The 20283-nt window shown below is 47.5% G+C and overlaps 1 protein-coding gene across 4 annotated transcripts in view; it reads right to left on the bottom strand.

Annotated features, from left to right (window-relative positions):
- Window positions 1-211: 211 nt before the first annotated feature.
- The window catches only part of LOC147247168 (spectrin beta chain, non-erythrocytic 1), a 92454-nt gene continuing 72382 nt past the window's right edge, over window positions 212-20283 (bottom strand). For 2 of the 4 annotated variants that reach the window (XM_086181125.1, XM_086181123.1), the window contains 20 exons: window positions 19837-19983; window positions 19430-19693; window positions 17488-17712; window positions 16853-16942; window positions 16444-16722; window positions 14714-14844; window positions 14416-14620; window positions 13953-14327; window positions 13603-13689; window positions 12344-12358; window positions 10083-10240; window positions 9390-9528; window positions 8913-8997; window positions 8626-8822; window positions 8023-8123; window positions 7824-7878; window positions 2698-2900; window positions 2358-2531; window positions 2163-2205; window positions 212-1793 (listed from right to left, as the gene is read on the bottom strand). In XM_086181125.1, coding sequence (XP_086037251.1) covers window positions 1584-1793; window positions 2163-2205; window positions 2358-2531; window positions 2698-2900; window positions 7824-7878; window positions 8023-8123; window positions 8626-8822; window positions 8913-8997; window positions 9390-9528; window positions 10083-10240; window positions 12344-12358; window positions 13603-13689; window positions 13953-14327; window positions 14416-14620; window positions 14714-14844; window positions 16444-16722; window positions 16853-16942; window positions 17488-17712; window positions 19430-19693; window positions 19837-19983 — 3183 coding nt within the window. In that variant the 3' untranslated portion in view covers window positions 212-1583. The remainder of the gene's footprint in view (window positions 1794-2162; window positions 2206-2357; window positions 2532-2697; window positions 2901-7823; window positions 7879-8022; window positions 8124-8625; window positions 8823-8912; window positions 8998-9389; window positions 9529-10082; window positions 10241-12343; window positions 12359-13602; window positions 13690-13952; window positions 14328-14415; window positions 14621-14713; window positions 14845-16443; window positions 16723-16852; window positions 16943-17487; window positions 17713-19429; window positions 19694-19836; window positions 19984-20283) is intronic. The other 2 variants (XM_086181126.1, XM_086181124.1) reach the window with 1 other exon arrangement.

Raw genomic sequence — 20283 nt, 5'->3', positions numbered from 1 at the left:
ACTTGTCGGACTAAATAAATCTTAGACATTAATTGCGAAACTGAAAATACAAACGGGGGGGGGGGGGGGGGAGAACAAAACCGTGTTCCGAAGGCCAGCATAAAAGTTCCAGAGAACACATGGAGAGCAGATCACCTCCGGTTTGACTTGAACATTCTCACCGGTCTGTCCTCCTCCGTTAAGCCGCCGCCTCCTTCATTTTTGTTACATCGTTTGTTTGTTTGTTTGTTTGTTTGTTTAAAAGGTAAAGAAAGTTCAAATGAAGCTTATTAGGGTGGGTAGGTCTTATTAGTAGCAGTGATAATAAGTGAAATTAAACACAGGTTTATTTTTAACAGTTTGTTATACACAAGTTATACATACAGTTCAAAGCACGGCGGGGTAACGCTCCCAATTAGACGCTCCGATGCTTCGTCTGGGCGCCGCTGCAGGAATTAGACAGCACCCACACTTCATGAAGGGGTTTCTGTTTTTCTCCTTATCTACTGGTCTCTTGCAGTAAATGAACATGTGTTGTTATTCAGTGCACAAATGTTGAGTTTCTCCAGGGTGACACCTTCCTTTTTTTTTTCTTTTCTTTTTTCTCTCTTCAGTATCTTTCAGTGACAAACATGTGAGAGGGTGTAACTGCAGAGGTTTACCCCGCGGTGGTTTCCCCACTATAGAGGGATACACATCATCTTGCAAAGACAAAGCCTCGCAAAAACTGAGGATGGACCCAAACAGGAACTACCTACGACTTCCCCGAGGAAACAAAAGCATTAAAAAGGGAAGAGGGACGACTCGGGAGCGCAACGCAACCCACGGAGAAGGCAGTAGTCGACGGAGAAGCCGGGGAGATGAGAAAAGCAGAGGAGGAAAAAGAAACAGCGGGAGATAGAAAACACAAATAAGAGCGATAAGAATAATAAAGTGGAATTTTGTGGGAACTCCTCCACGTCGGACTGTTGTTCAGCGGCAAACTCTACTTACTTTTATGACAGCAGCTGCCTGAAGCGTTTGCAAAACCCCTTTACACTCTTGCCCCCCCCCCCCCTCCATCAGATCTGTTTTTATTTTTATTTTTTCCTGCTCCTTATCTTACAAAAACTGAACAGAGGATACAGGTGGTGTGTTGTAGCTGTACTGTCGCTCTGAGCCAGGACCGGACGGTTGATAGGCACAGAGTGGAGAGTTTTGGCTCGGAGCTTGCATGCTGGAGTCACGCTTTGAGAGGAAGAGGAGGAAGAGGAGGAAGAGCGGGGAGACAGAGGAAGAGGCTGTTTGGGACTTGAATCACGCCTCGCAACCGCGAGTGCCGCGACTGCCCGGATCGCTGAGCAGAGCCAGAGTTTTAACACGTGGACGCTAGATGTCGCTGTTGTTCGCTCAACTGAAGAGTTTTGATTCGATTCAATGAAGTCAATTGTCGCTACTACGGTCCGTCGCTAGAAGCGCTCCCGAAATCGAAGGGTCGGACATCTTTGACAAATCTTTGACCAGAAACTTCGACCGATAACGAGGGATGACCCCAAACAGCACCAGAGGGAGGAGAGAGAGAGAGAGAGAGAGGGAGAGGAAGAGGAGGAGGGAGGAAGGAGCCTCTATTTCTTCTTGCTGAACAGACTGAAGCGTTTCTCCTTGTCTTTCTCCCGTTTGCCTGGGCTGGACTCAGCTGCTGTCGTAGCGACAGACGCCGGCAGCGTCTGAGCGCGGGCGGCGGGGGCCGGCGTGCTGTGGCTGCTGGGAGTGACCTCGGTCTTCTCTCCAGAAATGGCGGTTGAGATGGCGGAGATCCACGTGTTCATCTCCTCCTGCAGGGCGGAGGCAGACGCAGGTCAGTACACGTTTAATACATAAAAAAAAACAAAACTGAAAGAATATTTTAGGTTTGAAAAAGTTTGCAGCTCAAAGGATTTCCTAGTAAGGAAAAAAAAAGAAGAAGCAAATCATTGACATGCAGTAATGCAGAGGGATGAAAAGAAATCAATCCCAAATTAAAAAAAATCTAAACAGGATTTTAAAAGTACAAAAATAAAAATTAACATATAAAAAAAAACAACTGTTACATAAAAAAAACATGAAATGAACATGAATATAGAGACAATGTACAACCAAAAATTAATAAAGACAATAACAGCCACAAGGAGACAAAGAAATATTAATTTTCGCTTTGTTCTTACATCGTCTTTGGCTTGGAAGAGATACTCGTTCCCGTCAGTGATTCTGTGGAAGGTGACGGAAAATAAGAATTTACAGGACACTGACCGATGCTTTTATTCTGAAAAATTGAAACGTTCAGTCACACTGTGTTTCACTGTCTCCGCCTCCACCACCACCACCACCATCATCATCATGAGTGTGGATCCGATGCTCACTTGAGTTTGAAGACGTGCTTCTTCTTCTTGTAGTCCAGCGCCACCTCGCACACGGCGTCCTTCAGGCTGACGGGGATCTCGCTGTGGTAGGGGATCCCCTGACTGGCGCTCTTCTGGTCCTTGTAGAATCCCATCTCCTGCTGATTGATCACACAGTACACGTTGTGCCACGACCTGTGGGGACACAGTCAGTCACGTCCTTTAGTATCGCCAGCAGTCGTTTTTTTTTTTTTTTTTAAGGAAGTTTTTCCACCAGAAATTCAGAAAAAAGGAGCAACGCCTCAGTTCAACGCAGCAGGAATAAAAAGGCGCCAGTTTCACCGCGTCTGTCAGCGCTGACCTGCTCGAAGCCTTCTTGTTGTGTCCCTCCCACTCGTGTTTGCGGTGCAGGAACCCCTCCAGCTGGGACGTGGGAGCGTCCTGCTGGCTCTTGGCCGGCAGGGTCGCTGCCTGGCTGGCTTTGCCCTTGCGAGACGCCCCGGGAGACCCCGCAGGGCTGGGCTCCGACACCCCGTTCACCACCTCTGCCCCTTCCACATTGTCCTGGAAACAGAAAGGCGAGTCAGGGGGACGACTGTGAAGGGACGCTCGCATTTAGTCAAGAGAACTCTCAGACAGGCGGAAGCTGCGAATCAGTTATCAGGGCTGCAGCATGCAGAGGACGGAGCCCAATCACAGGCTGGGACCAGGACCAGAACCAGAACCCTGCACTTACGGTTCGGCAGCTGACCAATGATCACTACAATCCAACTGGTGTCTTCTGTGCTGTTTCATTATGGGATTGGTTGATTTGTAGCCGTGCGTCGTCATAGCAACAGCCATACACTCACCAGGGCCTGGCAGGCGTGTCTGAGTGTGATCTAAGGACGCCGTTTTAGATTGACGGCTGAAGTTTTCACCAGGATTGCCTCTCCACTGTCCAGTCCAATCACAGGACAGGAGGTTCTGATTTATGATTCATCTGACTTCATTCTAATCAGGCTGATTCAGGATTCGGCTACGACGACGACCTTTTATTGACCTTTACCTGTAGCCATCACACAGCGGCGTGATCGGAGCACGCACACCTCCGCCAAGGTGATATGATGTCATCAGATCCAGGTCGTTTCCAAAACCCTAATCGGTTGTTCCTCAGACCAACTTCCATCATCCTAACAAATCACCGTCAAAACCCATCCACAACTTTTTCAGCTCTGCTCAAACGGGAACCGACGTGGGGATTAAAGTTAATATCACGACTTGGCAACAGAAAAACAAACAAACAAACAACAATGTTAAGGTTTAATAAATGCAGTTCATCAAAACGTCACCTGTCGGATCGCAGTGTTTACACTTCTTCAGGTGCAAAAGACAAACCTGAAGTCACCAAATTAATTTTCCTTTCAAACATTTGAGTTAAATTATGAATCCTGTTCATCCAGAGAGTGAAAAAAAACCCCACACCGAACAGCCAGAAGCCCACGAGGATCGTCAGAGAATCTCTGTCAGGGGGGAAATGAGCAAATAAAGGCTGGAAATTGTGATACTTTGTCATCAGGGACTGACTCGTACCCACCAGACGCCGTCAAACCCCTCAAATTCAGCAGCCGTGGTTGCAAACTGTGACGCTGCAACGATGGCGTCAGCAGACACAAATAATCCGGTGGCCAAAAAAAAAAAAAAATCTGTTAGAAATTGAGTAATGAGCAAAAATCTGTATGACTTGAATACGGATGCCACCTACAGATTCCTCTGATTTCATTACACAGCAAAAACTTGTTTGACTTCCCACAACTTCTCACCATGACTGTGCAGTTTTCATGGGGGGGGGGGGGGGGGGGGGCACGAGCCCACAGAGTAAAAATGTGCCCCGGAGCTCCGACCAACGCTAAAGGAGGTTCCAGTAGAAGCAGACCTCAGAGGTGTCGGTCGGCTCCCCTCTGAGAGAACGTTAATGGTGTGAGTCCAGCAGGGATCAGAGAACCGCCGGTCTGCTCGAGCGCTGAAGGAACGTTTTAGGACATGCAGAACAAACCAACACCACTCCAGAACACACCACATGATGGCCAGCAGGGGGAGGGAGGAGGAGCAGAAGGGAACACACCCCAAATCTCAAACAATCAGCCCAGACAATTGCTTGGAAGTCATTACTGGTGAGGAGGGGGGAGGGAGGGAGGGAGGGAGGGGAGGGGGAGGTTCTAGTATCAAGGTCATTTTACTGTTCCACACCACAACCACGCCAACCAGGTGTTGATTACCCTGTCACCGAGCTCCTCGGGGGCCGGATGGATGCTGGAGGGTCTTTTTGAGAGGCTGCACGGATCCCGGGAGCGTTAACCAGGGACGGCCCGAGTCCGACCAATCCTGAGAGCTTTTACTGGGAGCTTAAAGTTCCAGCTCCTAACCTCTAACCCGGGGAGAGGCTGAGCCAGTTGTGATGCTGAGAACTGACGCTGGAACAGTGTGTGGGACGCTTGTGGGAGACTGAACTGAAGGACTTTACAGAACAAAACTGATCCCCATGTATGGTTTTATCCCCCCCCCCCCAAAAAAAAAGGATTATGGTGTTTTACCAGGAATCAAGAAGTGCGGTGGTTGGTGCTAGCATAAAAATCCTGTTCAATAAAAAGAAAGCTTTCTTGTATTTCAGTGCTTTTTCTTCATTATTGTACCAAAACAAATATGGAAGCACGCTAAGCTTTTGCACATCCAACGACCTGACATCCTGCCTCTTGAGAGGAGAGTCTGCCTTCTTCTGCACGGTTCTGGATGTTACTGCTCATTTACAGATGCGGGAGTATTTCTGCTCACGGATGCTAACAGCTAATCGCTGACCAGACAAACCGAAGCCGTTGGCGAATTCCTTCCAGGGAGGCTCCGTCAGCAGGAAATGACTCAGACTGAATCTGACCAGAACTACAACCTCTGTGTCTCATGAACAAGACTACAAAATCAACACCAATCCAAAAGTGTTGGTAAAATAACTAAAATAGAGCTAAAAGAGTTGCTAAAACACAGGAAGTAGATCTTTCATTCTGTTGGCGACTGTGGTATTTCACTAAAACTGTTATATTTTCAGAAAGAAAAGATAGAAAACTGCTGGTAATCTGACCTATTTTATAAGAATCCGATGAGAATTTGAACTTGAAAGAAATCTTGCTGCGATGTGAAAACTGAAGTACTGCAAAAATGCATCAACAGATGACAAAATAAAAGCCCTGGGTGAGAGAAGAGCAGGAGATGAAGAAAACTAACGGTGGCAGAAAATGGGCACGGGTGATGGTGACAGCATGCGACAAAAACAATGAACACAACACAGTGTACACAGTAAACGTGTGGACACGAGACACACACACACACACACACAAGCACGCACGCGAACAGACACAGTCAGTGGGACGAGTGCTCTGATTGGTTCTGACAGGGTTTATTGGGAATGTATGTTAGTCAGGAGAGGAGTCGGATGAACATGCAACAGAAACCATGAAAAAGAACGAAGAAATGTGAACAAAAAAAACCCCAAAACAAAACAAACAAAAAAAAAACATGACAACAACCGAGAAATACAATGATGACGTTTCAGAGTGACACAAGATTACAACTAAATAAATGTCATGAGGAAACTGGGATGGAATAAAAATGAAGCACACAAACAAAGTTGTGGAATGATTTTGAAGATGGGCGGTCAGTTTGTGAAGCCTTATTCCAGCATTGTTGTTTACAAAAAATAAAAAGTCTAAACTTTATTTTCTGGAATGAGAGACAAAAGGTACAACTTTTTTTTTTTGTAGGAAGAAAAAAAAAAAGAGAAAACCTCAAGAATGTTTATTTTGTTTATTTGAACTCTGTACGTTTTCTTTTTTTTTGTCTAAAAAATGGGGTGAAAACCTGAATGTATTTCTTCTAGTAGGGAAAAGAGGGAATAAAAAACTAAATATTCATGAGAGTTTAGCAAATCAATATGGGAGCTAATTTTAAGTTAAACGTTTCTGACTGTTGACAAAACGCTTCGGATTACGGCGAAGAGTCGGTTTGATGAGGTCACCCCTAAAGATGGCCCTGACGATGCTACCGACGGGTTCAGGACGTCTGCAGACCCTTGAGGATTCGGGTAAAATAAATCATCAACTTACTTTTAATCGGCAAAAAGCGACCGGCTCCACTTTCAGCAGCTTCAATCATTTATTTTAAGACAGTTCGAGTGACCTTTGGGTTTTAGACGGTACAGGAATACACAGCTTTTCTTCCTTTCCTGTTTTGTTATCACAGATGAACTTGTACTTTATACGCGTTCTCAGCGTATGTCTTGATACGCCGACGATGACACGTTCTACGTTCTAGGTTACAAACGCCTGCGGGTTTGCTCTCAAGTGTTCCACTGGGTGAGTTTATAAATGATGACATAAACTAGCAGGAAGATTAACAGTTGAGGGGAGAGGATGACAGGAGTGTCGAGCTGAGAGAGACAGAAGGGGGAAGAAGGGGGGGAGGAAAAGAAAAATGAGGGGAGGGAAGGATGTTTGGTGTGTGCATGTGTGTGTTGGGGGGGGAGGGGTCACATACACAGCTCATAATGACATCATCAATCTCAATACCTGAACATTTTAGATCTAAATCGTGAACATGAGGGATTCATTTTAGCTCTGGTCTCGCTGAAACGATACCAAGCACCTTTTTGTATCATGATTAAGATTCCTACTGTGGTCCATCGCCCAAACGTCCACACAAACAGGAATGTGTGTTCGAATATAGAAGAACATGTGTTGAAGAGGTGGACTTCGATGAAGGATGGAATATCGATGCCATTTTACCTCCAGAGAAAATGCGGGAAACGGGTTCCCCTTTTTAAGACGTACCGATGGTAGCTGCCCCCCGAGGACGGAAGCCTACCAACGCCCTCGGCTGAAGAGCGGCTAACAATCAATCAGTCTGTACATCAGTCCGGTGACTACGTAGGTACGGCACTACTGGTCCTCTACCTCTCACACCAGTGGCGCTAGAGGCTCCTTCATACTGGGATGAAACCATTTTGGAACAGATTCCATCATCATGCACTCCAGGGTCAACCAAACCCGGGTTAAAAAAACAACAACAACCACGTGTACGCAGACGTGTGGCGGTGAAGTTCGTTAGCAAATCCCATCAGTTTGTCTGAGGTAAAATGTCTCTGAATTATAAAATGTAGTTGAAGTAATTAAAAAATAAATAACCACTAATCAGTAAGGAAGCGATGAATCCAACCCGCCGAGCGAACAACCGATTCAATGACATTTAGGACCGAGGTCAAAGGTTAAATGGGATTCTCGCAATGTTTCATGTGCTTAGAAGAGAATCTGGTTACATGTGAGTATCTTGAATGTGAACATCATTAGTGTGTGTGTGTGTGTGTGTGTGTGTGTGTGTGTGTGTGTGTCAGGGTGCAGCGGCGGCCCTGCGGCTCTGCAGGGTGCTGCTGTATTTCTGGTAGGCAGGCGAGCGGTAACTAACCCTGGGAGACTCCTGGTCGGACGGCAGCCCGTTCTGAGACACCGGCTCACCCTCCCTGCAAACACACACGGCACAGAAACACACACTCGCCTTACTGACTCATCCATCAGTTCCTCATATGTTTTGTTTTAAGGGCCCGAAGACTACGCCCTGTGTTTGTAAGTCCATCACTGAGTCCCAGACCTGCACCCGGACTCACCTGTGCTGGGCTGCAGCGTCAGCAGACTGAGCCTCAGCGGGTTGTGGTTGTTTCCTCCTCTCTTCCTCCTCTTGCCTTCTTCTCACTTCCAATAACTCCATCTGGATACATAAAACAGAGGCCCCTTCACAACCCGCCATTTCCTCCAACAACCTCTCCAAAATGGCCGCCCTCGCCGGCGGAGAGAGCAAAACTGACCCAGACCTCACAAACAAGAAGGCTCATGGGACGTTCGGAGCGTTCTCAGAGGACCGACTCGGTCTTCTGAGAGTCCACATGTTCAGGGCTAAATTTCTGACCAATTAGAAGGAGGTTAGTGAGCACATCTCCAGCCCTGCTCCTTCAAACACACCCTTCAGCAACTTTTTGTTGTTGTTGTTTTTTTGAGTTTTTTCATTCATTTTTCAAGGTCTGCTTGATTTTGTGCTCTGTGAGATGAAGCCAGCCGGAACAGAAAATGAATCAGGAGCAGCAAATTCAAATTTGTTCAGACAAGTTGAACGGACCATCGCTGTCAAAGCCCCTTAGGACTTTATCTTGTTAGGATGTATCTTCAGAGTGTGTGTGTGTGTGTGTGTGTGTGTGTGTGTTCCTGTGTCTCACCGTGGTCAACCTCTCCAGTGCAGCAAAGCGTTCCTCCCAGGTGGCGGCCGACTTCTCAAAGGCCTCGTGGCGTTTGATGAGCTTCTCCACCTCATCCACGCTCTGTCCCATCTCCCGGCTGGACAGGTAGGGCTCCTGACCCAGCAGCCAGGCCTCGGCCACACCTGCGTCCCGGGAGAACTGGTGCACTTCCAAGACTAGATGGGGACACACACACACACACACTCATCAAGATTCCTGCAGCGGACTCTCAGACAGCTCAGCTGACAGGTGACTGGATGTCTTACCCAGTCTCAGCCACTCCCATCTGTCCTCCCACTTGTCGATCATGTCTTTCCTCTTGTCCGTCAACTGTAACAACTTTTCTTTAATCTGAGGCAGGAAAGCAACAGAAGAAAAGAGTTCAATCAACAAAACCATCCTTGAATCACAATAAAACTGAACACCTCCTGGAGGTCAAACTAAAACTAATGGATGAGCTGAAATCAGGTGCTTGTGAAATCAGACTGAACTGATTTCACAAGCATAAAGAGGATGAACGGTTGTGCACATTAAAGGATAATGACGGTGTTTTTAAACCCGGGCGCTAACGTGTCATGTGTAGGGCTCGAAATGTTTAATGGGGTCAACAATTAAGTAACAATTTAAATATTTCATGAGAGCAACTGGAAATCAAGCCGTGAACGGTCTTCAATGAGCTACACTGGACGTGCGGGGGTTCTTGAGGGGGTTGTTGTGTTTGAACGTGGGGGAAGTGACTCCACCTCCTCTGAAGCGTAGTGCTTCCTGGCCAGCAGGGCTTTGCCCAGCTCGATGCAGGCGGTGAAGCTGTCGTTGCGCGCGTCGATCTCCGCCTTGATGCCCTGGTGGTTGTTCATCAGCAGCTCCACCGACGACACGTCGCTGAAGACGAGGCAAGAAAAAAAAACACACGAAAGCACTTCAGACAAGTTACACGGGACGCTAAAACGACCAAGAGTTTTCTAACAGGAAGAGGTATTTTTATGATAGGAATATTGTTGTAAAGACTTTGTTGTTGTTGCAGCACAAAAGAAAACAATGTTGCAGCAACAGTGATAAATCCGTCACTATGAGCACAAATTCATTCTTAATCACTAGAGAACTTCTGGAATTAACGGCTGACGGTGTCACGTGTGGTTCATGTGATGCTCTTTAGGCTGTAGTTTAACAGTGTTTCACTTCGTCCAGCAGGGGGTGCTGTAGGTTCATTAGTTCATGCTGTATTATGCCCTCCACCCAAAAAAGAGAGGCTGAGGAGAAACTAATCTGGGCAAGAAAAAAAGTGAGCTTCATAACTTCAGTCAAGACTCTGCTGGGTTTAAACAGCTGGATAAACACACGTCAGGACACAACATTGACCAACCACGATGAGGCGATAATCAGTAGCCGAGCTACGGTGAAAAGTCTGTGAAAGCTGCTGGACTCGGCGTCCGTACCGTGGCTTCTCCTGGGCCTCGATCAGACGGATGACATCCTCCATCCACAGCATCAGGTCACGCACCATGCTGAAGAAACGGAACTTGTCCCCGGTGTCGACCAGCTTCACCCGCCGGCCCTCCACCGCCTCCAGGAGGTTCTTCCAGGCTTCCAGGACCTGAGAGAGACAACACACAGAGGCTTCAGCAAAATCTCACTCACACACAACAATCCAATAAATAAAGAGACCCAGGAAGGTGTAAGAGTGCGTCCAGAGACACTAAACGTCTCAGTAGATTGGAAGCTGGACGATGAGGAGAACTGTGTGGTGACAGGAGTAGAATGAGGTGTGAGGAAGTTCAGGCAGACTCCACCACAGGGCATCTAAACAAGCTGCAGGGGTCCTGACTGATTACTTCCTCTCGGAGTGGAGTTCTGCTCTGAATATTTATTCGATAATTGCTAACGTGAGCAGTTATTCATCACTGGCGTGTGTCCTGAAACTAACAGATCTTCTCAAGCTCATTCGAGACCTGGAATGATCCAGGATTTATGTTTGACTTGATCCAAACGTCCTCTGAACAGAAGCAACAAAAACCTCCAAGACTGAGGAGGCGGCAGGGAAACTTTCTAGGCAGATCAGGATTTTTGACCTCTCTTCTCCGCCAAGAAATATAATTAACAGTATAAACGTGTTTGTAACCCCTCTGAAGTGGTAATACTACAGGACTCTCAGTCCCAGTACAACCAATCTAGACTGAACCCTTTGGGTTACTGGACAAATTTGTAGCCACTGAATAAATATAACTTCCTACTTTATCTAATGCCAGTGAATGCAGCAGGGGAGTTCATCCTCTAAGTTTCATGTTATAATCGTATTTTTTCCTCGTAGATGACAATTTTAAAGTTCTTTTCACCTTCATGTACTCGTCACGTGTTCGCACCAGCTGCTGCTAGAAGGTTCTGACCTTCTGGTTGAAAGTAGAAAGAAGAACTTGCTGCCTGTGCACCAAATCACTGCGGTCAAACTGTGTGAAAGGGAAACGGAGCTGCAGCTGCTTGATGTTGTGACTGTGGGTTCGGCAGCTCGATATCCAGCATTCGGACTCGGCAACAGCAGGGTTAATGAGCTACTAGCCAAGAGCGCCGCTGACCAGGCAGGTGGTTAGTTGACGCTACGATTAGCTCGCTACAAACTAGGCTCCGACTCTATCAGAGGCTTTAGTGATGAACTGATTAGTTCCCTTATGTACGTTTGAGTTTGTGTCTCTTGCAGCAACATTTTAGATCACTCACAGTAGCTGGTGTCAACCAGTAGAGGGCAGTCACAATTTCACAAAAATATGAAGAACTCAAACACTTTGCACGAAAGACTTCAGACCTGAATCAATCATCAACACTGCTAGACACACACACGTAGAACCGTACCGGTTTTCAGCTGAAAAAAGGCGGTTGGGAGGACCTTTAAGCACAACTACTTTTCATCGCTGCGCAAGAAAAAAAAACAACCTTTGTTTTCTTTTTTTTTCCAGCCACAATAAGCAACACAAGTCATAGTTTCACAAAGCAAAGCTTCATGCCGAGCTTTCTCACAATGGAGCCGGAGGAGGCTTCAACTCATTCGGCACATCTTGATGATGATGATTATCACATTTTAGAGAATTATCTCCACAACAACACTGGCAAGTTTTTAGTGATTTGCACAAAATAATTTCACCTCCTCCCTTTTGTGACGACAGGGACATTTTCAGCATCTGAGATGTTCTTCGCAGAGCTAACGGGAACTGCAAGCAGCAATATTAAGCCAGCTAACAAGCAACTACATTTAGCCAATGCTAACTGTTTGAGCAGCAAAAAAAAAAGAAAAAAAAAAAGAAGTTAATTAGATCCGTTAAAAGATTTTAACATGATTTCTTTGACTGATCAGACGCAGCTATATCCAGTCTACTAGAGGCGTTTGTTTTAACCTCTTCAGAGGGCCAGGCGGGTGGAGACGACAGCTGCATGCAGATAAGTTGTCAATTACAGGGGAATAACAAAGTTCAGGAGATTTTTTTGTAGTTTGTCGATTGCGTATGCAAAAAGACAGACCCACCCACACGGCTGGCTAAGAGATAAAAACTTGCAAATCACCAGCGACTACCACTGGACTACCACCACTAATGGCACAGGTAAGACTAAAATGTCACTAGGATTAATCAACATTTTAGTCGAAAGCCTATAACTGCAGCCAAAAGGAGCGCTGATGCAAAGCCAATGCTTTCGGTAAACAGAGTCTCACCTCTCCCTTTCTCCTCTGGGTGGACAGGGAGGATATGAAAGGAAATGGACATACAGCGAATGGTCAAAACACAACGCCATCAAAAACACTCATCATCATCATCAACAGTCCACTCGGGTTCCACGGGAGGGAGAAAACCTCGCGGTAGCACCAAAGTCAAAGACTGTTTAGAGACATCTCAGGCGGCCGACGGCACTTTTTATTCCGGCTTCAATATTTATGAGTGCAAATTCATACGTCTGAGAGCGGCACTGGAGTCCATTAAAGGAATCGTCTTGGGAAGTTCGCTTGCAGGAGGTAATATCAATCTCATTTGTCTGTGTTAAGTAGGGAGCTCAAGAGGAGCGCAGCTGAGAATTAAGACTGGAAACGAGAGGAAATCACCCGCCAGAATCAAACATCACACGATAAGACATCGACTTTAGACCTGTTCTGTTTTAGGAATGAATGGAGGACATAGAAGCGTAAGATGTGTAATTTCCTGTAGCCACCAGGTGGCGCTTTGACTCATCTACCCCCCCCCCCCCCCCCCCCAAAAAAAATGTAAAGGAGTTCTTCCGTGTGCTGTACTACGCTCCTCCGCCAAGTTTGGTAAAAAACAGCCACATATTTGCTTCATCCTGCAGACAAACGCCACCATGGCGAAGGTTGAGATCGGGCCGATAGGGTGCGAAGCTCACACTGGCCAATTAAAAGAGATCCAGACCAAACCCAGAACACAAAATACTCTCATGGTTTAGAATCTAGAAGAGTAAGAGGTAAACCCCCCCGAGGGATCAGTGTCACCAGGTGGGTTCCCTCTGAACCCTCAGCTCCTCATCATGGTTCCTGTATTTTGACCATGCCCTGTAGGATTCTCTACACAAACTACTGTGTCGTTTTGGTCGTATTCAGACGCCGTCCTCGTCTTCAGTCTTTTAGTTTAGTTACTACCTATGAGCGTGGATTTTGTGGCCTCATTCAACTAATTTCTCTCAAGAAAGCAGATTGTATCTGACCCCTAACTGACCTTGAGATCAGATTTCTTTAGGAACAGAGAAACAATGCAAAGTTAATGCAGCAGCAGAGCAGCATGCACGCTTTCACCAACATCAGCACCGGGTCCGTCAGTGAGAGCAGCCGACTTCTGTGGGTGTCTTTCTAGTCAAGGAAAATTAATCAATGAAAGACCAGTTTGAAAAGCGGCCGAGCGTCAGGTTTCTCCAGTAAACTGAGGCCAGTCCTGAGGAGGGTCATCTTTGCCTGACGCCGAGACTCACCTCTCCCTCTCGCTTCTGGATGTCGTCAGCTTTGTCTCCCGCGTAAGCCGACTGAAGGCGAACTGCATCTTCCTGCAGCTGTCGCACCTACAGAGGAGAAGAGTCGGTCAAAAATCTGTCAAAGAGCAGATTTCAGAGAGAAGCTGATCGGCTGACAGTCTCATTGTTCAGGGAAACTCTCCCTGCTATATATTATCTGTAAGTACTGAAAAAAACCCATGAAATATTGAGTTAACATCGCCAAGCTTTAAGGAAAAAGTTAATGATATTTGTAACTACTGGATACAATTTTAGCAAAGGTGATTGAACAGCTAAATGTCAGGAACCGCTGAGGCACGCGTCTCCTCTACCTGAGTGCCCAGAGCCTGGATGTCGTGCTCGAAGGTGGTGTGCATCCTCTGCAGGGTCTCCACGGTGTTCTGGTCTCGGCCCAGCTCCTCCGGAAGCTTCTTGTGTTTATCCAGGATGCGGTTGAGGATCTCCTTGGCGTCGTGGTAGAACTTATGGAGCTCGTAGGAGGCGGCGAGGATCTGTGTCCGGGTGTCGATGAGCTCCAGCAGGTCAGCCCAGGCTTCGTTCAGGCCGTCCTTCCACTCAGCGATGGTGGCAGCGTCGCCATGGCCGGCGTTAATCAGATCATCGGCCAGCCTGTTGACGCCGTCCACGCGCTCCTGGCCGATGTTCCCGGTGTCACGAGCGAATTCTCTGAAACGCTCCTGCAGCATCTAGAGAGACGAAGGATGGAACCATCTTATTCACGACTAAACGTCCGCTCCCTCAGCTTCACGCTACAGTCCTGCGTGTTCTACTAACAGTGACGTGCTCGTAGTCCTGGCCCAGCTCGTGGGATCCGGCAACCACCTCCCTCTCTGCGATCCACTGCTCCAGGTCGTCGACCTCCCTGTTCAGCTGGAAGAGACGGAAACGCTCATCCAGCTTCCCCCGGCGCTCCTCCGACAGGTCCTTCAGTCCGGCGTACAGCTTATCCACCTGTGACTGACGCATCCCAATACGCTCGCTGCAGGGCGAGGAGCCAGAAGCACAGAATTCAAGGCCAAGTTTCCATTTGTGGCTTTGTGAATAAACTTGAACCCGTAACCTTTGACCTCACCTGTCGGGATGCTCAGCGGCCACCAGGCCCCGGCTGGTGCTGGACAGCTGGTGGACAGTGTCGGCGTAGTCCTCCACCGCCTGCTCCAGGATCTGATGCTTCTTCAACATGGCCACTGAACTCTGCTCATCCTGGGAGACGGAGGGAGAAAAATCCTCATCTTCCATCTTCCAAGAATGCTCAATATCAAACCAGTACAACTCCAGTATGACAGCTATATCAAACCAATATCAAACCAGTATCACACCAATATCAAACCAGTGTGACAGCTATATCAAACCAATATCAAATCTGCATCAAACCAATATCAAACCAGTATCACACCAGTATGACAGCTATATCAAACCAGTATCACACCATTATCAAACCAGTATTGAACCAGTATCACACCAGTATGACAGCTATATCAAACCAGTATCACACCATTATCAAACCAGTATCTCACCATTATCAAACCAGAATCACACCAGTATCAAACCATTATCAAACCAGTATCTCACCATTATCAAACCAGAATCACACCAGTATCTCACCATTATCAAACCAGAATCACACCAGTATCACACCATTATCAAACCAGAATCACACCAGTATCACACCAGAATCACACCAGTATCACACCAGTATCAAACCATTATCAAACCAGTATCTCACCATTATCAAACCAGTATCTCACCATTATCAAACCAGTATCTCACCATTATCAAACCAGAATCACACCAGTATCACACCAGTATCACACCAGTATCTCACCATTATCAAACCAGTATCTCACCATTATCAAACCAGTATCTCACCATTATCAAACCAGTATCTCACCATTATCAAACCAGTATCTCACCAGTATCAAACCAGAATCACACCAGTATCACACCAGTATCTCACCATTATCAAACCAGTATCTCACCATTATCAAACCAGTATCTCACCATTATCAAACCAGAATCACACCAGTATCACACCAGTATCAAACCAGTATCTGTGAACCATTTTCTCAACTGATGGACGACATTCAGTCCAAAAGCAGACTCGTTCACTCTCTCTGGGCTCATCAACCCTCGGCTGTCACACTGCTCGCCGTCTGCAGCCCCTTTCATTGAAACTATGAACGCAGTTTATGCAATGAATGTTTAAAAAAAGAAATATAAATAGACAGACGGAGGAGAAAACGGGCAGAAAAAAAGAGGTGCAGAGACGAGAATAGAGATAAAATAATGAGTAAGACGAAGAAGGACACGGAGCAGCTCAAGCTGTGACATCATAAAGGTATATTTCCTGCTTCCGTTCAGCTTCGGGAAACTTTCCCATCAGAACTCAATCAAACATTGCGGCGCCGAGACGATCAAACTAATCTGATCGATCAGAGTTCTGAACGCGTACTGACCTGAGAGGCCCTGAGCAGCACACGCGAGTCTCACAACCCAACTGTGAAACCCTCACATGAGGAAGTGACAGGTGATCACCAACCCCACAGTCAAAGAGAAACAGGAAGTTGCTCGGAGGAAGCAGCACCTTGTGACATTCAGGGCCATTTAAATGCTTCTACTAACGAGTACTGCCAGGTACTTCCTCTGCTGTAAGAAGTACTGCTAACAGCACCACGGGGGCTGCAAACAGTCCCCAGCAAACCTCCCCTCATCTTCGCACATTTCAGGGAGGAAACTGTACATGTGATATTTCTAACTTCTGTGTGTTGACAAACAACTCTGACCTGTGACCTTTGACCTTACCTTGGCCTTCTCTTCAGACATCATGTAGAGCTCCTGTTCGCTCATCCAGGCTTCGGCCTCAGCGGCGTCAAAGTAGTACTGCTGAGCCTCGTGAGCCTCGCTGAGGCGAGCGTGACGCTTCTCTGTCTCCTTCCTGATCTGTTCCCATAGCGACTGGAGCTCGGCGAGCCGCTGGCGAATCAGCTCGGCCGTCGGCCTGTCCTCTCTCAGCACGTGTTTACTACGCTCGAATATGTCGTCATAGCGAGGCTGGTGACCCTGGATCTCCTTCTGCAGGGTCTGTGGGGGTCAAAGGTCAGAGATGGTTGAGAAAGTGACGCCGATGGAAACACAAAGTTTAAAGAAGCAGGTTTTTGTTGAAGTTCTTTGAAACGAATCCGTTTTAGCCGGCGTGCTGGCACGGACGTACCTGGTTCTTCTTGATGAGAAGCTGGACCGTCTGGAGGTTGTGTCCGTGGTCGGTCGACGTGGCCAGAGGCATCCTCTCTTCAACCCACAGCTATACACACACACACACACACACACACACACACACACACACACACACACACACACACACACACACACACACACACACACACACACACACACACACACACACGTATTACTACAGCCAGTGGAGTTTCTGCTGTGGCTGGTTTGAGTCTTTGAAGGAGACAAACACAGCTCGGGGCAAAGGTACATCCACTACTAATGATGGAATTAATCAGGTTAAATGTATCATGCAGTAACAATAACACTTCTGATTTGAAACAACAACAACAAAAAATACTTCTACTACTACAGGACTTTCAATGCTACTGCAACCGCCACACGGGCCGAGTGTCAAACTGCAGGAACTGTACTTCACTGCAATACTGCGGTTACCATTTATTGTCCCCTCTCCTACACCAGCTCCTTTCACGGCTCCATTCTGTGACCAGTCAGATCTGTTTTCTATGGATGAAGATGAGCTGGGTGTGTTTTCACACTCAGGTCAACAGGAGGGCAAGTTTTTCGTTGCACACCAGCAGGTCAGAGGTCAAAGGTCACTGCTCTACTCACGATCTCGTCCTCCACGTCCCTGTTGAACTGGTGGATCTCGCGGGAGGCCATGAGATTGTCTCGTCTGCTCTTCAGAGGCGCCTGGAGGGCCGTGAACTTCCTCTCCACGCTGATCCTCTGGCCGTCCACTTCCTCGGAGCCTTTCCCCTCCTGGCTGAGGGCCTGCGACTGACTCTGCAGCTCGTCCACCTCCTTCTGACGCACCTCCACCTGGCTCTCCAGCATCTGCAACAGGACAGGTGAACAGGATTTAGCATTACACCACAAATATGAAAGTTACATAAAAAGCATTGCCTCTGGCTCGGAGATCCTAAATTGCCATCTGAGACCGGTCCGGAGGATTTGTTCTGGTCCTCCAGATAGCTGTGGGTGGTCCCTAGGTTTAAGAAGAAATGCTGGTCCTGTTGGTCTCAATCCCCGAGCCCAGACGTGAGCGGGTCTAGACCAGAAAATCTGGGTCTATCCAGTCCTCCTGGGTCAAAATCAGGCACACGAAGAAGTGGTTCAATATGGAGTATCAGATCTGATCTGGTCCTCAGATCGCCGCGGTGGAGAAGAGCTAAATGTTGTCTGATCCAAAATAGAAAAGTGAAAGCAGCCGGATTGATCAGAGAAGAGAGACGCAACGACCAACCACAGATTACAATCAGAGATGAGAGGATGACGCGCCAGGACAAGGATTAGTTTGTCTGCCCTCACTATCTAACAGATCAACTACTCTGCTAATGATCGCACACACACACACACACACACACACACACACACACACACACACACACACACACACACACACACACACACACACACAAAAATTACAGTGCAAATCTGAAGAGAAGTCGGATGATAAGAAAGCTGACAGACTAAAAATACAGACGTCATCGCCGAGACGACTTCCCACTCTCTCTGGAGCTGGATCGCAACCGTTTAATGAAGCGTTACATAACCGATGTGTGAGTGGAGTGTGTGTGTGAGTGTGTGTGTGTGTGTGTGCGCACGCCTCCCCAGCTGTGCCTTTTGTGGATACCAACACTTTTCTTGAAGTGGAGAAATGAGTCAACAGCCTCTCCACATATTCAGCAACAGAAAAGAAGCGATACCAACACTGCAGCAGCGGAGCGCCGGCCTGAGCTTGTAGCCTGCGTTTTAACATCAGAGGACAACGAGACGTGTGAGGACGCTCACAAGGGAGTTGATGATCTCAGCCACCACGCATGGCGTTCCGTGCAGGTCCACACGCATCAAACAAACAGCAGTTGTAACACACTCGCTCTCCAGATTGCACCTTGGATTGGTGTAAAAATGAGATCAGGGGATTTTCCTTTTTCAACTTGTTTTAGCTGTAAGCGGACTTATTTTTTCCTAAACATATCATTTAAGTTAAAAACGATACCTATGTATTTATCAAGGGTGTTTATTATTAAGGGTTCCTGGGACCGATCGCTGAAAGCAGGATCTGCAGATACCGAGGCTGATCACCCATCGCAGGGTTTACATGCAGATGTCTATCAGTCGCGTCGCGTCGTTCATGTGCTGCCACTGCAGCGTCTCTGCTCAGGTCTGTCCTGGGAATGAGACTCCGCGTCCCTGTGAGATTGCGGCGGTTGCACGAGGTTAAATAAAATAGATAAATAAAAGTCCTCTCATATGTTGTGTATTCTTATAGAAACCACGGACTAAACGGTTTAGATCCCACAGTCGATCGATCCGAGCAACCTCGGTTGTTCCAGCGTGTTGTCCCACTTGCGTGTTTTCACCTTCTGACATTACAACTGCAGACACCAAGCTCTGCTCCACTGTACCTCCCAGTCTGTACGACATGTCGGGAGTGCGATGGCTACTCGGGGAGAAGGTGTAACATTTAAAAGTGCGATACTAATATCGACTGCTGATGCCTGTGTGTTTTCTGGTCAACCCCACCTGAGTGTGAGTGGCTGCACCTCACCTGCTGCTTCTTGAGCAGGATGTTGACGGACGTCAGGTCTTTGCCGTAGTCGTCGGACTGCAGCTGTCCATCCAGACCTGCCAGCCACTTGTCGAGGTCGGCGCAGCTCTGTGTGAACAGCTCGGCTTTGTTGGCGTCAAACAGACACTTAGCCTTCGTCTGGGTGGTCGACTCCAGGTCCTTCCACATGGACTTCAGGGACGCCAGCTTCTCGTTAACCATGGCCTCTGTCTCGGGTTTCTCTGCCATCAGTGTCTGCCCTTCCTGAAAGACAGTTCTTGGTTTTAATGCTGAAATCTGATAAGAGCAGCTCATTAAAGGCAGCAGGTGTGGAGAGTCCCAGAGATGGAAGGGAACATGTGGCAGAAGCTCGGGCTCCCTCTTCCCTCCTCAGCTTCCCCTCTCACCTTCTCGATCTTGTCCAGCCACTCCTTGTTGGACTGCAGTTCGGCCATGAAGGCCTGGTGTTTGAGCCACTTGCTGTGAAGGTTCCTGGCCTCGTCGTACGTCATGTCCTGAGCCGTCAGCATCTTCTCGTTGATCCACAGAGACAGCTGGGGACGTAAACATCAATGTTACCTCAACCAACATCCACCAACACGACACCTGTCCAGCAGAGGACTCCTCACTTTCAGATGACGGCTGTTTTTGTTTCATTGAGACAGCTTCCGGGAACTTTCTGAGAGAAACTACCCATCCTGGAGGTTAAGGCAAGAACTACAAACCTTCAGGTACTTTTTTTTGTTGCATTTTTTCCCCGAGGAGTGCTCGAATTCCACAAATCTCTGATCTGCATACCAACATTAGTCTAAGTTGGCTAGAATACTCACATGATATCTGTAGGGCTAGTAAAC

This window comes from Aulostomus chinensis, chromosome 16, assembly GCF_037954235.1.
Source record: "Aulostomus chinensis isolate RoL2024-O1b breed Wild chromosome 16, RoL_Achi_v1.0, whole genome shotgun sequence".
Taxonomy (NCBI): Eukaryota; Metazoa; Chordata; class Actinopteri; order Syngnathiformes; family Aulostomidae; genus Aulostomus; species Aulostomus chinensis.
The sequence above is the reverse complement of the archived record's forward strand: the minus strand, read 5'-3'. Positions and strand labels throughout refer to the sequence as shown.